Source organism: Lagopus leucura, unplaced genomic scaffold (genome assembly GCF_019238085.1).
Source record: "Lagopus leucura isolate 7727_CA_CO unplaced genomic scaffold, USGS_WTPT01 Super-Scaffold_100002, whole genome shotgun sequence".
Lineage (NCBI taxonomy): Eukaryota > Metazoa > Chordata > Aves > Galliformes > Phasianidae > Lagopus > Lagopus leucura.
In genome coordinates this window covers 83,524,682-83,549,298 of record NW_024962263.1, presented here as the reverse complement: position 1 = coordinate 83,549,298, position 24,617 = coordinate 83,524,682, and the positions used below count along the sequence as shown (strand labels likewise).

The 24,617-nt window shown below is 38.5% G+C and overlaps 1 protein-coding gene across 3 annotated transcripts in view; it reads right to left on the bottom strand.

Moving 5' to 3' along the window:
- TG (thyroglobulin) overlaps window positions 1-24,617 on the bottom strand; it is a 162,251-nt gene that overhangs the window by 79,442 nt on the left and 58,192 nt on the right. For all 3 annotated transcript variants that reach the window (XM_042868995.1, XM_042868996.1, XM_042868997.1), the window contains exons 35-41: window positions 22,900-22,965; window positions 15,187-15,321; window positions 14,350-14,514; window positions 12,623-12,845; window positions 9,805-9,898; window positions 7,097-7,256; window positions 3,526-3,725 (exon numbers count right to left, since the gene is read on the bottom strand). In XM_042868995.1, coding sequence (XP_042724929.1) covers window positions 3,526-3,725; window positions 7,097-7,256; window positions 9,805-9,898; window positions 12,623-12,845; window positions 14,350-14,514; window positions 15,187-15,321; window positions 22,900-22,965 — 1,043 coding nt within the window. The remainder of the gene's footprint in view (window positions 1-3,525; window positions 3,726-7,096; window positions 7,257-9,804; window positions 9,899-12,622; window positions 12,846-14,349; window positions 14,515-15,186; window positions 15,322-22,899; window positions 22,966-24,617) is intronic.

Below are 24,617 nucleotides of genomic sequence, written 5' to 3'. Positions count from 1 at the left end.
CTTTTAAGGTGAATGTAGTTTGGCTGATAAACCTTGAATAAAAGCTTTGAACAAAAAACAAAATGAACTCATGTACTTTAGATGTTTATATATTCTCATCATTACTGTTAGTAATATAGTGATATTATTTTTTTATTGTGGCAACTGTATTGTAACCAGTGAAATGTATATTGGGAGCATTACAGATTTCTAAGTTGTGACTCACATTCATTAAAATAACACCCAGGAGTAACTTTGTATTGCTTTAAAAGATTGAAAAGCTGGCAAACAACTATTACAAGCACCTAGTCTTACAGTGATATGTCTAGATGTTATCTTTGACACAGCACAACAAGAAATCCAAGAGTTCATGCAACCTGGAAAACACTTCAGTCTCCACTCTGCAGAAAGGGCTAAGACATGCTCTGATGAGGACAGGCACACAAACTCACAGAATGGCTGAGGTTGGAGGGTCCTCTGGGTCCATCTGGCCCAATCCTGCTCAAGCAGGGACATTCATAGAAGTGCTTCCTTGTGTTCAGAAGGAACCTCCTGTGCTCCAGTTTGTGGCCATTGTGTCTTGTCTTGGCAGAGATGCTCCAGTCCCTTAATAATTTTTGTGGCCTTTCAACTGAAATCTCTCCAGTAGTTCTCTGATACTGTGGGCCCCAAACTAGATGCAGCACTCCATCGATATTAACTAGATTTTCTGGCTAGAAGTAAGTAGATTAATTGTGTAATCCTTGGTGTTATGCACACAACCTAGATATATGTCTAGTTGCACATTTGCAATTTCTCCATGATGACTATTTATATGATCACATTGTACAGGATAGACAGTGTTGGGGAAAAAACAATCTCCAGGCTGCTAGGACAGTACACTTTTGTTACCTTCCTCTCCAGACTATGGTTTGAGGTATACATGAGTAAAGTTGCAGGAAGGATGGAACTTGGATGAATTTTCCTAGCAGGTAAGTCATCTGTGTACTAAGAAATAATCAAAAAGAAATGGAAGGCACCCTGAAGTTTCTCTACTCTCCTACTCTAGAAAGGACTAATGTCACTTAGCACAATCCTGACACACTTTTAGTTTGTTTCTAAAAGCCACAAAAAATACACAGCTTTCCCCTGCTTCAGGCAATTCCAAACCCTCCTGGCTGCACAGTGGAATCTTGCAGCCAGCAACTGGTTGGAAAGTCAGAAGAAAGTCTCTAGTCACCCACTTTTAGTCAATTACAAACACAGTGGCATCACTCCATGGCTTCAGCAGCTGTAAACTGAACTGGAGTTACAGGCAGATTACTGGGCTTCTGCCCTGGCCACGCATTAATGTATCTATAAGTAACATGATTAAATATGGCATGTGGCATGGGAAACTGCTGGGTTTAAATAACACATAAAGCGAGAGGGTGACAGAAGCTATGAATTGAGAGCACGTGAGTGGAAAAGACTGTGTTAACTGGAGCCTGGTAGTAGATGGATCTTCGGGAATCAGGCAGCTTCTCCCTATTTTCAGACATGACATATGCTTCCAAATGCTTCCAAGTCCTACAGTTAAGTTAACAGGCCTCTTCTTACATAAAATTGCATTGGTATATAACTCAATTAATCAAAACATGACATCAAAAAGTATTAATGCACTTAATTTGGTTTAAAATAGAACACTAATCATTAAGATTTAATATATTTTTTTTAATATCATACTAGTGAAAGATGAAATGAGTTATAAGAAAGAGTCACCCTGACAGTTTTGCATTGATTTTGTACAGTCTGTTTTCCAATTGCTTCAAAACAAAACCTATTACAGGACAGATAGAGGAAACTCAAAAGCACTTTGCACACCCATAGAAAAATAGTATTGCTTAATGGGATTTCTCTCTGGAAATCTGTTATATATAATCAGTGTCATGGTTTGTTGTCTGTGTGCAGCTCCTTTTTTTTTATAATGAAATTAGAAAATTTTGTCATCATATAGAAAAAAACAAGACACATTCCTTTACAGGAGATATATCAGAGAAATTTGAAGAAATCAAAAGTTTTATGTTGCATACCTACTTTACAAAAAAAAAAAAAGATGCAGTAGAATTTTGAGCCACTGCTATTAATGTTGATTTTTTGCTTTAACAAAATTAAAATTAAGTCCACCATGGCACTGTATGAAGTATTTCACAATACTATTTTGAAATAAATGAATTATCCTGCTTTTGCTGAGGCAAAAGTAAGGTGTTCATGGTCTTGGGAAGAAAATTGCTGTTACAGACATTAAATCAGTGGGAAGAATTGACACATCTGCTGCTCATTGCATTTTCCACTGTTTTCCACTTTTCAATTATCCACTTTTCAATATTTCAACAAGCAGTTCAATATTCATTTTATAAAAGACCAAAAAGATGCAGTGTGGAACCAGACTCCAGCAACAGCGATAAACCAAGATGCACTTTCACTTCCCTTTCATCAGTTGCTCAACTGGTAAATTGCACTGTATCCTGTTACAGCTCTCAACAGGGCCACATCCTATCCTGTTTCAGAAAAGTGTGTTTGACTTCAGAGAAAGAGTAGGATGGAACTGTATTGTGGGAGAAGAGGACTCTACTGGCAAATTACCTTCTATGTCAAAAGACGAGTAAAAATCTGTGAATTGTGTTAGGAATTATCTGAGAATGTCCTTAAAAAAATACAGCTCATGAACAGTAATTTTCAACAATTTCCCTTGTCTTCTGTGCTAGGGTTATACAATTAAAATGGTCTTACTGAGATATGGAGATGCACAAGGCAAGTTATACTTTTTGGCAAAAAAGAAGAGAAATCAAGTAACAAATAGAGACTTCATTATTTTCAAGGCAAGTTTTTAATAAATTGGGCCCCAGGTTTCCTAGACTAAGTTCCTCTGCTCACATTTCCAAGCATATAAAAGTCCACTGAAGATTAAGCCTCATTTCACAGCACAGTACTCTTATTTGAGGCTGTGAAGATCAGTGGTAGTATTGAGGCTGACAAAACTGGACTAAAGTCCTGAAATTCAGCATAGGAAGGGCAGTAAGCACAGAGAACAGCTGAGGTGATGGCGAAAAAAATCCAAGCTGACAAGCAAACATTTTGGAGGCTTTGAAACTTGATTTTCTTTTAAGTGAAATTGTTAATCTGTCACGAGATCAGATAAAGACCGGATTCTTCAAACATGCGGATGTTTGGCTCATCATTTCTAGAGTCTAAAAACTGCTGATCAATAACTGTATTTATGGAATGGAAACTAACCTGTTGTCCTTATAAATTATGAAAGAAAACTATTTATATAACACAAAAAAAACCACAGTGACGAGAAAAAGATTCTTAGTATGACTAAATCAATCACCAAATTACATCTCTTGTACATCCTTGTGAAACACCTAACTCTGGAGATAGCAATCACAGGTGAGAAGAAAAATAACTACAGCAATAACAGTTATATTTGTACTGCAAAAGACATGGATGAAATAAAACCAGCACCCACACACACGTCACAAAATTGTTTCAAAATGAATCTGAAACAGCAGGAATGTGACTTACCATCAATAACACCCTCCTGAAGAGACCCATATTGATTGCCTCTGTCAGCAGATGAATGCTAGCAATGTCTGCACCACCACGATCAGCTCCTACAGTCACCTGGCTTGGATCTCCACCAAAGCTACCAATGTTCTGCTGCACCCACTTCAGAGCTGCCAGCTGATCCAAAAGGCCTGCATTTCCACTTGCCTCAGAAGAGCCTGTCGTGGGAAATAAATAAATCAATTGGGAAAAAAAATAATAATAATAAAATGGAAAAAAAAACCCAACAACTAAAAACATTTGAATTTTTGTTAACTGCTACAGCCCAGGTATCAACAATTCACATTACCACTTTTTCTGGTGAAAGCAAGAGACAACAGATAGTTTGCCAAAACTGCAAACCTAAAATCTGAACTCATCTGCCAAACCATTACCATGCATCTTTATTCGTTAAGTGCTTGAAATAATTATCACTCCATTTTCCAAGCTTCATTCCTTTGACGCACTGGTTGCCCAGAGAGGAATGGGTGCCCCATCCCTGGAGACATTCAAGATCAGGATGGACGGGGCTCTGAGCACCTGCTCTAGCTGTAGGCATCCTTGTTCATTGCAGAGGAGTTGGACTGGATGACCTTTAAAGGTCCCTTCCAACTGAAATGATTCTTTGGCTCTGTGTTGATTTAGATGATGATTTAGATGCCTGATGGTGGGAGACATGAATCCAGGTTGAGGTTAAAACCATGACATTCTAAGTAGCTTGAACTTAAATTAAAATCAAGAAAAAATCAGTATTTGACTGGAGCATATCTCACTGCATCCTTCTGCTTCCCGTATCTGTTTTTCACCTTCCTTGTTTAACCAATTATATATGTCACATCATCTTTGATTTCTTCAACCATACTTAAGGGTATTCTAATTTATAATATTTCCATATGAATACTTTGAGATTCACTGATGTACAGCTGATAGATATATGAATTTTAAATATTAATGACTTTGTTTCCATGAAAATAAATGAAAAAAAATAATCATGTATTCCCAATATTTAGGTATCATCACTGGAAAGACTTTATCTTCCACACCAGACAGTGGAAACCCAATCTTTCAACTAATAGGAAAATAGCACTGAAAACTTCTAATGATGCAAATCCCAAGGCCAGCTTATGTTTATAACAACAAAAGCAAAAATAAGTAATTCCTTCACAGTCTCAAAAAAAAAAAAAAAAAAAAAAAAAAATTAATAATTCACTATCTACTTCATTTTATTTCACAATGAGCCATTTATTTTTAATGATTTAAAATTCTCCACATTCAAAACTAGAAAAAAATTCAACGGAAGAAAAGCCAGGAATAGAAACATAGCTGAAATTATCTGTTTATTCCATTGCCAAGATCAAATAGTCTACTTTTAAAGAGCAAACTTGGAAACTAGGGAAGGAAATGAACAGGCAGTGGAATAAAAAGCTGTCACTCTGTGACCTGTCTCAGGCAAAGAGCGATTGAATGCATACACTGTGTAGTAGATATCTGCATGCCTTCCGTAATGAAGTACTGAGATACCACAGCTGGTTTAAGTAGCAGAACAGAATGTAGTGGAGGCCAGATTACTGATAGCCTTGCTGATCATAAAGATACTCACAGCACAACAGCCATCACTGTAATTCTCCTTTCAGAAGTACAGCAAATAACTAAATATATGGCTCTGGAAATTACAAACTTCTCCTATAGCCATAGCTTCAGCTGATCAGGTCAAGCCACTAGAGTGAAGCAATGGCAATAAATACTCTCTGGACTGTTTTAAGAAACCTAATTCTAAGAGCTTGTTGCAAGCATCCTGAAAGCTCCCCAGAGGAAGTGAAATCCATGTAAATGTTACAGCCACACAATGTGCCTTGCTACGTTAGTATGCTAAAGAGGAAAACCAAGGAGGGAAATACATACAGTTCCTTCTGCTCTGGTAAAAACCACAACCAGGTTGTGAAATGTACCATGCTGGGGAACTGGGACATGCACTGGTATCCACAGCACTTAGCTTAAAAGAAATGTGTCCTTTGACTTCTTGAGTGAATCTTTTTCAGTCCTTGAATCATAGCCTATGGTATAAATCTCATGGGCAGTATTTTTACAAAAAAAAATGGTTACACTTTTGGGACCACAGGAGAATGAAAAGAAACTGGTGTTCAGGAGGAAGTAGACAATGTCAAACATATGCATTTCTGTTATTACTAAAGTGGAGAAAAACAATGGTGCTAAATTTAAAAATAAAGATCCTGTTTCATATAACTTCACAGCCTATTTTAGAAGAATCAGGCCTAAAAGACATGACAATCTTCTCTATACCCTTGCCATCTAAATCACTGGCAATTCAACTTAACGTTTCTGAGTGCAGAAACAGAGATGAGATCGCTGGTAAGAATGCGTCACACTTACAGCATTAGTGGTAGACAGCAAATCAAATAAAACTTTCAGTGTATTCAAAAGTACAAGTGAGTTTTAACTCCTGCAAAAGATCTTTCAGTAGGATGCCAAATCAACAGCAGAACTAACAACAACAACAACAACAAAGGAAATCTGTTGTTTTCCTCTCTGTCCTTCCTCCCTTTGCAATTCATGGCAAGTCAACAGGACAGGATATTTCACTTTGCTTAGTTGGACAATGAAAATGATATTGCTTAAAAAGTGAACTATTCAGAATGACCTGCTAACAATCTTGCTCCTAATGCCCCCAAAATCCTAAGAGGATTATCCAGACAGGATCTTTCCTGTTTGAAAATGATGGACAACTTCCAACGGACCAGGATTCATCCAAGACTTTCAGCAAGAGGAACTATCCACATGAAAAAGCTGTTAGAAAATTCATCCCGATCCCTCAACTATGGGCTTTAATATAAATACTGCTATGTAATATTCAGTCCAGAGAGCAGTTTCCACTTAGCAAGAAACCTAGGTGAGATTCGCAGGGCTGAACGTTAGTGGGTAATGTGTGAGCAGTGCTGCGTAATGGAACATTGCTCAACAATTATCCACACACCCTTTGACTCTAGCCAGAATGCAGCCACAGTATCACTTTCACAAACTGAAAACAGTGATTCTTTCCTCAGATACACCTATCACCAACTTCATGTCTAAAAATAAGCAAGGAGTCTGTGGTGTGAACTCTCTAGTTGAAGAATAGGCTTTGCTGAGAGTGAGCTTTAAACAAAAGAAGACAAAAGGAAAACAATGGCGAATATCTGCAGCAGTAACCCCAAATTAGGCAAAATTCACAGTGTTGCCAACAATGAATATTCAAAAGAGTTATGTAGCAAACTACATTGGTCTAGTATTTGCAAGCATGGAAAACAATAAAAGGATATAAAGGATATACAGCTACTAATCTGTCCACTGGAGAGAATAAGGATTATCCACCAGGTAGAGAGAGCCAGAACTCCACTTGCAGTTATTTCTTGGCCATTTCCACTCCATAATACAGGCAGAGATACAGGCTTCTAAGAAGTCCTAACTAACATTTTTGTTTGTTTTTAAGCATAACTGCTACAAAATGCAATTAAGTCCACAGTTACATTTATTCTAGAAATCCACAACTTACCAACACTAAGGAAGCCAAAAACACCAACCCTGTAGTTTGCTGTTACAACAATTGTGTTACTGATTGCAGCGAGGTATGAGCCGTCTATGATGGTCTTTCCTGCCTCAGCATTACCACTCCCTCCATTGTGGAAGAACAGCAACACTGACAGGTTTTTGACCTGCAGTGACAAACAACTCAGTTAGTATTCCTGTAGCCAACTCATCTGTGAGAATACAATCTTCCCAATTAAAATTATCTAAGCTGTTCATAGCTCTTTAACAGTGAGCATGATGACAGGACCTCTGTTTACAAGACTAGGCCTAAACTGTCCATAATGAACTTCACATCATTTAAGAGCTTCCAGTGAAACATGGTGTTTAGTGTGTGTTTTATTGTTTTTTTATCCCCCTTGCAAAGAGCAGTGTAGCCTGTTCTCAAGCTAGAAAGGTTTATTTTAGAATGCAACCTCAGTTTTACATTTAGCATGCTCAATCTCTATCATATCTCAATCTCTATCCTTGGGACCATGCAGAAAGAGGCTCTTCTGCTCAGTAGAGTGTCGCACATGCACACACACACACACACACACACACACACATCCTACTTTCTGGTCACAAATACATGCACTGATACGGCACAACTACCTCCTGTCTCTCCCTCTCAATTATTTCAGAGGCTTCTTATGACCACCATACAGTTACCAAGGAAAACCCAGAGAGTGCACAAACTGAAACACACAGCTTTAAGGAACTTCTGATTCTGTGGAAAAAATAACTTAACTCACTGTCCCTTGTCACTGGTTCTCACTTCTGCACAGCATGAGGCATGGACAGAAAGATGAGGGGAAACAAAGAAGAAAGAACTTGTTTTCCCATGGAAATTCATTCTAAAATATGGCTGTGTTGAACCATGGCAGTTAAGACCACAGGAAACGTGATGCTGAGTTTGCAGGAGGTGTTTAAGTCCACGTTGGATGGGGACCTGAGCAGCCTGGCCTAGTACCAGATCTGTAGAGTGGCGGCCCTGCTGTGGCAAGGGGGTGGGAACTTGACGATCCTTGTGGTCCCTTCCAACTTAAGCTATTCTATGATTTTATGACCTTATGATTCTATAAGAATGGGAATAACACGTGCAGGTAACAGCAAAAGGAGAGAGGTTATGTTTTCTGGTCTAATTTCGTGGAGAGTTTCAAGCCTTAATCTTGCCTTTCAAGCCTCTTCAAGTCAAGCTGAAATGCTCTAGTAATGCCTCAAGTGGTAATGGTTATAGGCAGAAAAGAGTACCTCAGGAGTACCAATTTTATTTGGAGGGTTATGTGGTACCCGTAGCTATGGAAGCAAAATGAGGTGATGTCATTTGTCTTTTTCAGTGCTACGAGTCCTTTGGCGGCAGGGAGTAGTACCCAGACGATGCACTAGTTCATGCTTAAGATGCTACTGAACAACCTCTGTATTTGCTGCTCTCCAGGGGATTCTACACTTGAAATTTACTTAGCTAGTTTAACTTTCCGTGGGAAAAAAAATGTAAAACCATAGCTCTCAGTATGCGAGTGAAAAATAGAACTCGCCACAAGAAGAAACAGGAAAATGCCATGCCATCTGCTCCCAGATATTTCTGCAAAAAACAGAAGTTTTGGTTTTCTTTGGCTGGCACCTATGACGCAGTGACTTGACCAGGCATGCTCCTAACTCATACCTGTACCAAAAGACAAGAGGCATAAAGTACAGTACTACAAGGAGAAAAGCCAAGCCTGTTTATTCTACCAGGTGGCAGAAAATGCAGTGCATTTGAATGAGTTATCTTGAAAGCAGCACTTAAGCGAAGATGGCAAACTGCCTGGGAGAGCAACCTGGTGTTTTCAGTAAGTGATGCCTATACTCAAAACAAAATGACAGTCTGGGACAGCAGGGAGAAAAGTCTTCCTAGTGATTAAAAGGGCCCTGCATGGGGCTGTACGCTCTGCTGCCAGAAGTAGCTCTAAGGTAGCCAGGCCAGCTCTTTCAAGGCATGCAGTGTGACAAAGACATCTCTTGGTGTCACCTTCTAAAAATTATGGTGGAAATAAAAGTCCTGTTCCTTTACTGTGTGTCCACTCATCAATGAGACTGGCATATTATACAGTGTCTTCCTCCCCAGCCCCCAGGGGCTTGGCCAACCATCTCAGCATTCTAACACAAAGCTTTATTTTCTATCTGATTGCAGTAAGAAATTCAGGAGTTTTCACGTGACAGTTTCTCAGGTTGCACCAGTGGCTCAGTCATCTTTGAAAGCCCTATTTTAATGCACTGTTGGCAGGGCACAAATTTAGCATTGCTTTCTACCCTCATTCCTCAACTTTGCCTCTGTGGAGGTCAACAGGGAAAGAGTCAGTGTGCGCTGCCACACAACTGCTGGTGGCACTGGTCATTTGGTCAACTGGACACATCATATCACTTCAGAGATGTTACCATTTCTGTGCCCAGACTCTCCTCCTTTGCTGCCACCTTCCGCTTGTGTTCTGTTTCTCTTTTTGTCTCTTTCATGTCCAGCCTTTTAATTTTCTACCCTCCAAGTTACCCAACAAAGTCTGCAGGGAGTAAGTTTGCACCAGGAAAAACAACTGAGTGCTTAATTTAACCTCGCAGCCTTTGTGAACACTACATGGAAAACAGTAATTTGCACCCATTAAAATGCTTTGAAAAGAGACAATGCTTAGCTACAAAAAATTCTGCTCATCTCCTACTTACTGTGGTGACAGGAACAAAGACATTCATATATAAGCAGTCTTCACTGACAGAGTATGATGAGGTCTCTCTGTCTCCTGGCTGCCAACAAGTTGACCTATGGAAATCAAGAAAATTGCAATGAAAACTTGTACTCTTTTTCCTCCACTGCTATTTGTTTGTATTTTGATGACCTGTTTGAGTTTGTAAGATCTTTAATTCTGTGGATCTCAATATCATTTAACATTATTGCCTTCTGCAACTCAGTTAAGAAATAGGTAGGTTGTATGCACCCATACGAATGCAAAAAAAACCAAACATTTTGTATTTTTATAACTCTAATTCTTCCCTGCGAAAACCAGCACCATTTTAAAAAGAAGATTGCTGTATTTCATTGGGTTTTTTTGTTGTTGTTTTTGTTTTTTGTTATTTGTTTGTTTGTTTTTGTGGTATCTCATGAATAGCACCAGCACCTCCATTTCCTAGGATCTCCTTTTGCCAGGACTGACTCTGAGGAAAGGCTGCCACCTGCTGAGGCAAGTCCACAGCTCCTCCAACAGTTGGATATTGATATACTTTTTTTTTTTTTCTTTTTTTCTTTTTTTTTTTTTTTGCCAGAAGTCTCTGTTCAGATCCATGTTGGTGTTAGGAAAAATTTCTTCTCAGGAAGAGCAGTTTAAGGACATGATTTAGTGGGCATGGTGGTGACGGGTTGATGGTTGGACTAGATGGTCTAAGAGTTTTTTTCACAGAATCACAGAATTGTAGGGGTTGGAAGGGACCTCCAGAGATCATCAAGTCCAACCCCTCTGCCAAAGCAGGTTCCCTACAGTAGGTCGCACAGGTAGGCATCCAGGCAGGTCTTGAACATCTCCAGAGAAGGAGACTCCACCACCTCCCTGGGCAGCCTGTTCCAGTGCTCCGTCACCTCACTGTAAAGAAGTTCTTGCGCATGTTTGTGCGGAACTTCCTATGCTGCAGTTTCCAGCCATTAACCAACCTTAATGATTCTATGATCTATAAATATTTATCTTTTTTCATTAATGGAATTAGTCTAATGTGAATTTCTTGGATAAAAAAGCTGTACAATCCCAGTATACTCAGAAATCTACTTGTCAACATTTTTTATACACAGAGGTTGAGGTGTTTCTGATTCTCCAGTGAACCTCCACAGTGCTAAGCTCAAAAAATGTTTTTGAACTTAAATGAATAACAGAAAATAGATGCCAAATGTTTCACTGGCACTGAGAATTCAACAGATAGGAGCAGATTAACTAAGGTCCCTAAACTTCTTGTCACTGCAATACTAGACATTGTCTTCAATGAGAGACCATGCAGGTAGCTGAGCCTTACATAAGTCCCAGCAGACACCACAGTGTTTCTGCATATTCCAAGAGCTGATGGTGTGTATGCTAACCTAACAACATTGTTCACCTGAAGAAACAAAAGGTCGTGTCTCACCAGATTCCTCCAGTGTACCTAGTTAAGGCTCAGTGCCACATGTGGTTACGCTTTAACACCCCTACAATTCAGGTGCAACCTGATGAGATCACCAAAGAACAAAGACTCTTCAAACTCTCACAATGTCATACTCTTCACTCAGTTATTCATGGGCTTTGCTAGAAACTTCTGGTGACAGATCCTGAGTAATGGAGGGGCCAAACAGCTTTCACACAGCTGACACGTCTTTAAATCTGTAGTCTCAGGACAGAATAACACAGGATCTCAGTAGACCGTAGGTTAATATTAGCTGCCTTGGAAGCACTCAAGACACTAAACTTCATCTCTCAGTCCTGACTTCTGGAAATCCCTATAAAGCAGGCCTTTGAAATCCTTCCAACAGCTTCTCACCTTTTCACTGTTTTGCATCTTCAATTTTGTGGTGTTTTTTTTAACATTTTTTCCTCACAGCCCTTCACTTTGTATGCTCTGTATTTTGCTATTAGATGCCCTACGAGAAAGAAACTTCATTTACCGCTGCATTTCTATTTGCTGAAATTCTATCTGCTGCTTTATACACTTCTAGGAGTGTCACCTGATCCTTGCTTTCTTTCATTAAGAAATACACTTTTAAAAGTTGTCATTTTGGTCTCCCAAATGAAAAGCTCAAGTCATGTCTTAGGGCTAGATGAAACACAGACATGCACACAAAGCGTGTATCTGTCAAGTACCTCCAACCTAAACTCTGTAAACCGACTGAGCAGTGGTGTCTATACAGCACTGAAGAGACAGGACTACCCACAAGGGAACACTAGATACAGAGACTTTGGAAGAATTTAACCCATTTGCTAACACGATTCCTATCTTTTGAATCTTCTTAATACATTACTTAAAATGCATAGTGCTTCAGTCCTATGACCAAGGAATTTAACAAATATTTTCCTTCTAAGAATTTTTGTATAGTAAAGGCCAGTTGGGTCCTGACCTAGATGAAACTTGGCTGGTTAGATTCTGGTCAAACCAGCATTAAAATGGCCCTTGTTTGATTCAATACTCCACAGATTTGTGGCTTAACAGGACCAATTTTTTTTTTTTTTTTTTCTGTAAAAACTGTAGATACTCAGAAGTAAAATGGATTGATAGTAGATACTATATGTGGACTTAAGCATAGATTCAAGTCAGTGTACCTAAAACTTCCTTTTTCCTTGAGCTGCTTGCATGCATTCACAAATAGATGGAGAAATTATTCCTTTTACTAAACTTAAGTTTAAACTTAAGTCCCATACTTATTTTTATGCTATGGGCTCCTTTGCAAGAAAAGATGTAAATAATTTTGCCATAGCTATTCTCATACAACTGGGTGAAACAAGTGTTTCTGTGGATGATCACAGGTGTTCCTTACCGAGCCACAGTAGCATTCCAGGTTTTCTCCCAAGCAAATGGTTCTGGAGGATTAAATCGCCTCTCTGCAAGAGGAGGTGCAGCGTAGGGAATCCCAAGGAACTGGCTGATATTTTTCCACTCTGTGCCGATCCGTACTGCCTGGGGTTTGCCGATCAAATCCCCATGGGATGGAATGTACACAGATGGGGCCAAATCTGATTCAGAGATAGGCAGTACTAAATCTAATGGGGTGGAGAGAAAGAAAAAATAATTTTCTTTTTTAAGTTAGGACCATTTCAGAAATGAAAAATATTCATTTGAAATTCAGGCAAATGGGACTGTGTAATCTGCTTCCATAAACGGGACATGGATAAAATTATGTTGTTTCTCCACTTGAAATACGTCATGTTGTGCAAGATGTTAGCTAATAGGTACAGACATTTATCTACTGTGCTCTCAAAGCTCTTTCTCAAACATTTTTTTTCCATTAAGACATTGCATTAACATCTATATTTGAGAATTTTTATAAGATTTTCAGATTCTCCTCCTCTCCCAACTCTAAAAACCAAGATATTAAACCTTTAAGTATTTAAGCAGGTCAGAAATAAGAAAGATAACAACACATCTCATTGGTTTAGGCTGCCACCCGGACAGATTTACATCTCAATCTCCTTATTTTTTGATTGTAGAAAATTTTGAAATGTTCCTCAGCATGTTACACTTTTGCTTTATTTTGTTTTAATATAAGGATTACCTGGACTATTGGTCACATATACAAAAGAAAATTCTTTCAATAATCTTAAGTAATTTTTTTACTCAAACAGAACTAAGAGATATCAAGTACTATTCCACTTATAAAACAATCTATAACATAGGTGGGAACTAAATTCTAAGGCATGTGACTAAAACCAAAGCAGTTTATAAATACACCCAAGACTAGCTCTTGCATCAGCCAGTGATTTCAGTTCATTTGATAATGATAAATCCATTTATCTCTCAGTGAGTTTGAACCTAGAAGCTTCTCATTAACTGCCATTTTTTTTACAGTAACTTCAGTGAACAGAAAAGGAAATATTTTTCATCTCTCCTCTTATTGCTACCTGGTTCCTAATAAAAGATATAATCAGTGTCAAAAGAAAGTATTATCAAAGAACGAAACAACAGAACTTAAAGCTTCAAATAAGCACAGAGCTAAACAATAAAATCTTTATCTCTAGACACCTCTATTTCTGTCTGAAACCACTTTCACTTCTTTTAAAAGTTGACCTCAAGTGTTTGGGTTTTTTTTGTGGCCGTTCTTTGTTTTTGTTGTTTTCTTTAAGAAATATTACTTAAGACTTTTGATTGATAATGAGGTTTCACCTTTCTTTGTGTTATTCATAGAATTTAGAAGGAAGGAGAAAGAAATAATGCCTGCAGATTAAGAGGAAGGAGCTGGACTTTTGTTACTGTTTGTTTGTTTGTTTGTTTGTTGTTGTACCATTCTGTACTTTCCAAAACTTATTTTATTGGCCAGGCTTCCATTATTTTATTTCCTTCAGTGGTTAATGTTACGATTTTGTGTGTGTTTTTTAGGGGACATTTTCCCATACTACTCAGTCTTAGTTACACTAAAATAATAATGGATACCTACCTAGAAAACTTCTGTAATGCTTGTGTCAACTATTTCCTCACTCTCTCATAAATGAGAATTGCACCCACGCCACCAGAGTTGAGTTCCTCCATTCATAACCTTACAGCTCTCACCTTGTCTCCTGTAGATGTACGTAGCTGGCTCTTTGAGTAGAACCTGACAGCTGTGCCCTTCTAGACCATGTGAGCATATCTGTGTATCGGGGTAAAAAAGGCATCTTATTGCTGGAGCCTGGATTTCCAGGGTAACTACTGCGCACATCTGGTTCCTTGAACATGCTGTGAGGTGAAACACGAAGAAAAAGAACAATCAAATTTGTTCTTAAAGTGTGTTGTATTAAATTGTTATGAAATGCTTGAAAGAAATGCTTCACAGCAGGTCAAACAACATTACTTAATTCTAAGGCAGAGTAATTGGAATAAAATGTCCTTATATTTCCCAAGTGCTCTCCAAACTAAACAAAGGTTATAACAGGCTTAAAATGGAGCATTACAGCAAGAGAGCTGCTCTCACAGATTTTAAGAGAAATAAATCTTCTAATAAATCACTGAGGACCTCAACTGAATTCACACAGTCCCCAGGTCAGACTCCTGATCAGAGAAATTCACTTCTTGTTACTACAGCCCAACTCGTGCTTCATCCCATTCACAGGTTATCTGTCCTTGCACACTACAGCTACCTGTTACTTTATGTAATGGCACGTAGTTCTACCACATCTTTCATATGGATCCAGTTACATAAGAGCACTTCTTAATTGCTCTTTAGAAAATAATTACATCAGGCCTTCCATTATTTGCTACTGTATTCTCAAAATGGCTGAAGAACAGATTTTTTTAAATATGTAAATAAGTGTATCTATATTGGTTGTGGGGATAGGGAAGGAACTGTTCCTGATGTTTCATTCTCATAAGCCAACGTACTCTGAAATGTTATGGAGAAACATTTCCTACCAGATAGACAATAGTCTTTGGCAGTGGCAAAACCATTGGATATTTCCCTGCTAACATGCACAGCTTCAAAGTTTGAGATGGTTGAATCCACAAGAACAGAGGACACATTTAAGGGTTGCCATGTATCCAAATACTCTGTAAAATGAATCATGTAAAATAGTAGAGAAAACAGTAGAACAAACAAACATGCACAAAACAGCAACAAAGAAATAAACAACAACAAAACCACCAGAGGAATATCATATAGAAGTAAAAACACTGAACAGTTATCCAATGAGAGGCTTTCACAGTCCTCTACATCAACTCAGAATTAATGACGTATAGCATTCAAAGGATTTGATTGGCTGGGGGGATCAGTCCTATCTGCAGAGGTCATGCACAGTTTAGTTTACAAAGGTATTCATTTATTAAAGAGGAAATTGAGAGCAGCTCTGTTCAGGTCTTACGCATCAAAACCTACAGGCCTACTTACATTGAAGGACGTGGATCCTATTACTTCCACACACATGCCTGAGCAGCACAGCAACAAACTCCATTGAAGGCAAGTAAGCATCCTACATATGACCAAGCACTTCCAGACAGAAATATAAATCTCTATATATGACAGGGCTGCTGTTCTAGGGTACGCTTCACCTCAGCCCTAGTCAGACAGGGTAGGTGTCTACATCTGAATTAATTACACAGGAATCCTTTCATTATCAGGAGGAACAGACAGTTTTAGGATGCAAGATCTCCATCCTGATTTAGATGTTTACTTTGGGATGAGGAAAATCATCACATGGACTTCACTGAATACAAGATCTGGATGTACACATTGTCTCATGTTAATAGCCGAAACAGAGATGTGCGTTGCCTGCATTTTTCTACACGTACATGGGTATGTGCGATACAGATTAATTCTAACATGCAACAAATTCTGACAATTTCATCATATTCTTCTCACAATTAATTTAAAATAAAAATAAAAACCCATGAACATTTTCTCATACACTGATAATAGCTATAGGCTATCAACTTTACATACGCAGATAAAAAATAAAAGAAAGCTCAGAAAAGGACATGCCATTGATTAGTTTAGTTCCATCCCACAAATCAATATGTTTTAAAAACAAAGTGGCCCTAATGTGTACAGCTGAATCCTAAACAGGAAATTGGTGTTACCCTTTCTGCCTAATTGTAGGATGGGGACTGATCTTAGTCAGCTGCTGCTCTGCTATTCTTGGCGAGCAGTTCTTGTCCTGTTGCTTCAGTTCATTTACCACACAGAACACAGATGCAAAAGTTATGATTCATTTGGTTCATTTCATTAAAGATTAAAGACCCCTATGTTAAAAGACTTTTTATTTTATCCCTTTATGTGGGATAGAGCAAAGTGAATAACACATAAAGGCACAATGGTCGCTTTCTAGCCCATGCTGAAACACAGAACAGTGACCATTCACGTTGCAAGAACTAACAGCTCATATCTAAAATATCATTTCCTTTGCTTATTCTTCACTCTGAATCCCACAGGGGGCCCTTTCAAACTCCCACTACCCAGGTGGGTTTTATGTTCCTTTGCATTTTCACTCCTGGAGGGAGCATTAATATTTTCATACCAGATTTATACCGATAACTTGTAGTGCTTTCTTCTTTCCATTATTCTGCCCAGCTGACCCCAAATGCAGAAACACTAAGGCTTGTTTTGATGACAGAGCATGGCCCTTAGACCCAGAGCCATTCATGGCACCACTGCTGGCAGATATTTGTTGGAAGAAAAGATTTTACCCATTGGTTATTTCCTTCTTCCTTTTCTCCCACCCAGCTGCAGATGCAGCGATGCCCAGAGGCCGTGCACATCTCTGTCATTATGGGGGCAAAACAGAACTTTCTATAGCTGACATAAACTTGCCTCATCTAGAATCTGCTCTCATAGGGCACACAGCATCAGCCTGGCATTGCCTTACTGAAAATGCATAATACACCTGAGGGGCTGGAACACATCCTGGCTTATATATAGCTTAGGCTCTGCCCTTCTAAACCACATTTTGGAAATTACTTTAATTGGATAATTACAGTGCACTGAATCCAGCCAGCCCTGTAACTTTTATTGCAAAATTATAGATGTCCCACAAGGAGAGCTTCTTTCTTCCAAATGTTCTTGTTTGGGTAGGCAAGATTTTAAGAATGGATTTGCAAAAGGGTCCCCACCGGTCTTCCTACTCAAGTCAGGAGATCACAAGGCTGAAATAGATTTCCTGAGGGCATGCAGTCCAGCCTCCCACTATCACACTTGATTTTACTGTAAAATCCTCTTCATAAAGTCAGCAAAATCTTCATAACTGACTTCAGTGAAGGCAAAGAAGGGTCAGTTCTGAGTTTGCTGGAAAATCTGACATTAAGTACAAGGAACTAGAGATACAGAAGTACACTAATATAACAAGTTAAATGTAGAAGAAAATTCATGATCTTGAGGAGATACGTAAATCAGACGAGGTGAACATGAGGTTAAGGAGGTACATAAATCAAACATTTGGGTCTACTGTGCCTAATTCGGATCTTGATTATGAAGATTGTAAACCATATCTAATAGTCCAGACTCAAGCCAAAAAAGCTTGCACAGAACTCAGTGTTTTATATTCTTAGGCTTCAGAGGTTTTTGTTCTGTGTGCATGTGTTTAGCGTTTTTTGTTTGTTTGTCTTGTTTCTTTGTTCAGTGAAGGCTGCTAGGCTGTCTGTACCAATAATCTCTGGAAACAGTGCACTGTCAACTCACAGTAGACCAGCAGAAAATATTATTCTAAAATAGAGTTGCCTCCCATTTCTGTCAGACTTCTGAGATTTGAATTACCCAAAATGAGAAATTTTCTTAAAACTACTGCGTAATAACTATAATCAAACTTCAGACAAACATGTCCCAGACAATCAAATGTGTTACTTTTGGCCTTCAGCAGCAAGCAATAATGCTATTTTGATGTGAAATGCAAGCTTTCTTCCTCCTTCAGTACTTCCAATTATAGTAAATGGCATAGAACAGCAATATAATAATGTAACTGTACTAGGCATTTATTTAGTTTTAAATAAGTTGTTTCTCAGTAGGGTAAAATCCTCTTGGCTACAAAGACAGAGTAATTCTAGCAAGGAGGTCCATTGTGCTGTATGGGGCATAGTAGACCACTTCTTAGGAATGGGTGAAAAAGACTGTCTCTATTTTAATACCAAAACTCCCTCTGAAACATTCCCAGTATTTTGGGGGGGGTGGGGGTGGGGGGGGAATGGATGCTATTAATCACCAACAATCAGGAACACTTGGAAACAAGAAAGATTTCTCAGAGTCTTGTAGGCAAGACATGAGTTTGTTTTCAAGATAGTCCACCCGAGTGTCAAGTCATTTTTAGATGTTACTCCAAAGGATAATATTCACTTTGTGAAGCCTTCAGACTCTGTTTTAGTGCTTTGCTTCACTAAGTAGCAGTAGGCTACAAGTGTGCTTGCAGTCTCAAGAAAGCCAAGGGGAAAGCAAGATAAAAGACATCAGATGTCCTAACGCCCTCCAAGCCTTCCATGACCTCACTGGATTGATGACATGGAGGGTTTCCTCAGCTGAGTACATTCTGTGGCACCTCTACTATCACGAGCATCTCCATTGAGACTGGAAATATCTCCAGTGCTGAGTATCCTGATGGGAAACAGGATTGCCATGGGAGACAATCCTGTGGCTACTGCTCAGTGCTGCATCATAGGAAGGATGATAAACATGAAGGAATACAGAAGATAGAAACACAAAGTATCTAACTGATCATTACATCCACTTGCCTTGGCAGTTTCCCAAGGAATTATTTAATTTGAGAGGAATGGGAACTGAGCCCATATGATCCCTCCCCACATTTCTGTATGTAATCTGCAGTCACATGCAGAGATCACCACCAGCAGCTGCCAAATCTTAGACATGTAGATGTACCCAGTCTAAAACTGAGGAACTTGAAGACACTAATGCTCATTAAAGTTTGGATAATTACTATACACAACTCATAACTATGATGATAAATTTAAAAAAGCAGAAATTAAATAACAGTCTTGCTCCTTCTTTCCATATATTCAGGAATACTTACAGGATCTTCATTTTGCTTTCGGTATAAATAAGACAAAGCCGGGTAAGATGCTTCCTAGACCTTTTTACTTCTTTCAGTCTTAGTTATAAAGACATAAAAATTCCTGCCAAACACCTCTAGGTAAGCTGCATTCAATGACAGCACTATATAATATATATATCATATGTGGTTTTTTTTTAATCATCCTGTATCTTCAGCTGCCTGCAGGAAGTTCCACCTAATTATGAGACTGGTCTATTTTGTCTTTCAAAGTAACATCCCTCCACATTCACAGAAATCAGCAGATTTCTTTTTTAAATACTATCATCAGTAAACCAAAACTGCAGAATGACTATATTAGCATTTTCAGCATGGGCGATTTTAAAATACCAGCTGTCCTCCCATAGTTAAAGGTCACACATCATATCTAAAACTAGCCACAGATGGTTCCATACTCAGTCTTGTCACAGCACATGCTCTTCTTCAGGGGAAAAAATGCTCCAAATGCCACAAGTAGGACTTTCCCAATCTGTTCAAATTAACTACTTTTTGAGTATTATTTCTCAGCTAACAGAAACTGGGCCATACTCACAACATGACAGCAGGAATATGGTCTGCTCCATGTGATACAGAAATCAAAGCAGAGAAAACAAATAGAAGTATTACTTGAGTTAAAGATGAAAACCGCACATTCCATTAAATCTCCTACAGATTAATGATGAAAATGACTTGGAGAGTTCATTCTGATATCAGAAAGTGTATCACAACAGGGCAAACAGACAAAGGTTGATGAAATAACAACAAAACAACAACAAAAAAAAGTCAGGCAAAAGGCACAAACCAAACAGCAGCATGCACCTCACCAGGCAGACAGCAAGCATTATGTTATTGCAGACTAACGGGGCTTTGAATGAAAGTTAGAAATGCCCAGCATTGCTGCTTTGGGTGTGCAACGTGGGGAGTATGAATGGGAGCTCTGTATGGAGAGAGAAGTCACAGGGCTACAGCGGGCTGCTGGGTGAGTAATTCTGGTACAGGGAGTACTGCATGCCTTCCGCTTGGTGTCCCTTTCCAGAGGCTAATCTTGCATTGGGAAGGGTTTTTTGTATGCTGTTCTATGACAAGATAGAGAAAGAAACTGCAATTGGATATTATTCTTGCTGTTTCAGATTCAAAGGTCTAGAGTTTTTATGAAAATTTCTGTTAATCACTATTAATCAACATTTTCAAAAGCCCAGATTGAGAAACAGAAGGAAAACAAATATATGACTTTGCTCAATTTGTTTAGGAAAAGTTTCAGTGAAGAACTCTAAGAAATTATTTGGATGAGAGAGAGCAATTTGGTCTTGACTTTCATCAGTGTAAGCTATTGATTCTACGATCCCTTAATCCTATAGTGACTGCAGTAGAATTCCCCACTGTGTACGGAGGGGATGGATGGCTGGTGCCTTGCAATCCCTTGTCTCCAAGGAGTTCTACCTTCAGGCAGATTTTAGAATATATTAAATTGCTCTAGCTGTCCCTTGCTGACTTTGGCCCATTAAAGACTCAATATGCAAATAAAACAAAATCAACAAATAAAAGAGATTCTGAGTTTAAATAACATACAAAGTGAGACAAAGTCTATCTAGCACTGGGAGAACTGGCACTGTTGTAGATCAAAACACAAAACAGCTTTTGGGTCATTAACATTTCTTTTGAAGAGTGTTCTCTAGACTAGCTATTTGGTGGGGGGGAAATAGAGAATTTTAACAGTTTATCACTAAAGAATGATACTTTGCATTGGAAAGACGATCTAGAGATGGGTATGATAGAAGATTTTAAGGGTAAAATGAATATCTCACTTGCTATGGATAACTTCTGTGCAGCCTCAGAACAAAAATCAGACAAACAGGTTTAATTACCCTAAGTGTTGTTTAGGTCACTATCTTCCTACTTAAGAATGCAAGAAAAACATAAAAGGGAAGTCACAGAATATGTACTAACCACACTGGTAAGAAGAAAACTTTAATAAATCATGGAATCATAGAATTATAGAATGGTTTGGGTTGGAAGGGATCATTATGATTGTCTAGTTCCAACCCCCTGCTATAGGCAGGGACACCTCCCTCTAGACCAGGTTGCTCACAGCCCCATCCAGCCTGGCCTTGAATGCTTCCTGGGAGGGGAAATCCACAACCTCACTGTGCAACGTATTCCAGTGACTCGCCACCCTCTCAGGAAAGAATTTCTTCCTCATATATAGTCTAAATCTACTGTCTTCAAGTTTGAAACCATTTCCCCTGTGATTCTGTAAAGCAGGATTCTGTTTATCCTGCAGTTTGTGAAGGAATAGAATTGCCCACCTTACAAATTACCTGCTTAGCTTTTTCCAGCATTTCTCATAAAAAATAATTTCTGCCTACTCATAAAATAGGAATTTTCCTTTCACTATATTAGAACACTAGAAAAGCACAATTTATACCAGCAAATACACATTGCCTGAACATGAACATAACCGGAAGTCAAAGATGATAAGAAGATAAAACAGCTAATAATAAATCCTGAACTCAGTGTTGAAAATGCCATGATTAACAATCTCTTGCAAGTCCTGTTGCAGCTGGTTTAAGTTAAATGGCAAACGGAAGCAAATTAAAAGGTCTGTTTACGATCAAACAGATAGTCAAGGGTAGAGATAGATGAGACTCTTCAATTTCAGTCTAACCCAAAGGCTAAATTGAGTTACAGAATGGCTAGTCAACCTGTTTTCTTGCTGTTACACATAGCATAGCAAACATTCTATGTATTTTTTGAAAGAATGCATCAGGAAAACCTCTTTAAAATTTGCATGTTTTTAGGGTGTAATAAACACACTGCCCTGAAAGTTCAAGTTTCATTTATTAAGAGGAACCACTCATGAAAGAGCCATAATATTGATTTACTACGGGAATGAAATAAATTTCCTTCCTGATAAAGAAAAACAGTTTTTTGGGGCTCAATTCTGAATAAACTTTGAGAGAATATTCCCAAACTTGAGGAAAGCTGTAAACTAGAGGCAGTACAATTTATTGTTTTTCTACATCAATTCTAAAGTTGTATAAATCTGCCTTCACTTCTAGGAGTATTTACCCTCCCATTCTCTCAGTTTTTAGGCACAAGTCTTTAAAGGGACAAACTAGGTTTACTGATATTGACTCCGCATTTTTATTATATTTATTTGCATTGATCAGGAAACTCACTGTCACTCTCAGCTGCTTCAAAAAAGTGCTAGAAACCCCAAAACAGCAGACCCTAAAGTAATAACCAGACTTCTTGGAGGCTTCCCTTGACAGAGATCCTCTCTGCTGATCACTGCACTAACATGCGAACACATATATATGTTGAAACTCCTGGTACATCTGCACTTACAAATGATACATTGCTATTTGCTAAATATTTTGGCTCAGATTAGATTAGCACTCTGGCTGACCAAGCTTCTTCCATTTAAATGATGCATGACTAACAAAAAGCATACATGTTGCATCTGAATAAATAAACTCATGAGGAACACCACTTCATTACAGCATGGCCTTTAGGAAAGCAAAATAAAGGACGTTTCTTTTTTATCTATTTATTTATTTATTTTTCTTTTTTTCTTTTGGTCTTAACACATGAATGCACTTACCACTTTCTGGCCTGAAGGGCAAACTAACGGTTGGACACAGGTTAAGCACAGTGTTCATCAAATCAGCTGAAAGTAGAAAACACAAAATAAAGTCAATGCTATAGTGATTCCCATATCACTTGTGGAATGTGAACACTGCATCTTCTCATCACTAACACCAAGAACAAGGATCTGAGCCTACTTTGCTATTTAACCCTTTTTGGCTTATTCATGAAACAGACATTCCTCAATTTATGTATTTGTAAGCATTCCTACAAACAGTTTGCAGACTGCAGCTCTTTTTATGAATAACTCATTTCAGTAGTTCTTTGTTGGTTTTGTTCCATGACCCACTCTGTACTCAGTTTCATGCATCAGAAGAGACATCAGATTTTCTGTTTCCTAATTAGGAAACTGGATTTTCTCAAAAGAAAAAATTAGGAACAAGACAGTTTCCAGAAGGAAAGGCTTCAAATTAAAATTCAAATACTAATTCATATTTTCCACTCATGAAGCTTCTCAGTTGCTAGCATTTTCCTTTAACATAAATAGCGAATAATATCTTCCCTCAGGCACTCATATTTCGTAAAGTACTTCAACTATTCAAACCAGTTATAAGCCCTCTACTACTATCCAAAGGTGCCAAAGATGGATCAGATTTTTTGTTTCTTTCACTCTGTACTGCACATGCATGCAGCCAATAAATATTTCCGAAAAGTCGTGGGTTTACCACATTCGATGACATCTGTGAAAAATTAGGGCTGTATCCAGGACCCTATCTTTTTAAATAGTATGTTCACCAATGGCTACATGACTACATATACATGACTACATATACATACTTAGCCAAATTGCTAGTGTGCTGAGCGGCACCTGTCAGCTCCACATGGTGACTTAATATATTGTGAAACACAGAGTACTTTTCTTCAACAGCAGGCTGTGGACTAAAACCAAAGACCCACCTCATATTAAACTCCTGCTATCTACAGTAAATTCTTCCCTCAGATTTCACTCTTTTTACCCTTCAGTGTCAAAGTCTTCTTGTTCCTCTTCCTGGTTCCCAGACACCCAACACACCAGCAAAACTGATACAAATTTTTGTCTGCAAATATCTTTATTTGCATACACATCTGTGCCTTGCTATCTGTTATGGTGGAAAAACATCTGAAGCTTTTTCATTGCAGAAACATCATCTTTTCTTCTAACACTCCCCCTTTTGCATATACTCCTCTACTTCATTCCTCTGTCCGTGAAGCAATCAGTATACTTTCTTTTTAGTTGTTTCTTTATCAATGAGAGGAAAAATTATTCCACAAAGTGTATCTATACCTCTGATATCTCCTTCTCTTCACTTTGCCTTCTTACTGCTCCTCACTCTTTTCGTCTACTTTTCCTCTAGTTGCATCTCTGCTCCCTCTGTCCACAGGTCCCTGATATTTTCTGTATTGTCAATAGGCTGTTGTTATCTCTCTTGTTATGCTCAGACTTCCTCTCCCCAAGCCCACACACTGTGGATTTAGCAAACTCTGCAATTTCAGCGATGGACCCTCAAGTCTGTGCTGTGTCTCCTTGAACAGAGGTGGCACCAATAAGAGGAGATGTTCTAGTGGGCAGAGTACTACCGAAGAGCTTGAAAGGTTGCACAATAAGTTCTTATTTCAGGGACATTCAGTGTGAATGCATTTTACCAACACTATAAAATGCAATGCATTGCAAGGATATCTGACTTAGCTCTACAC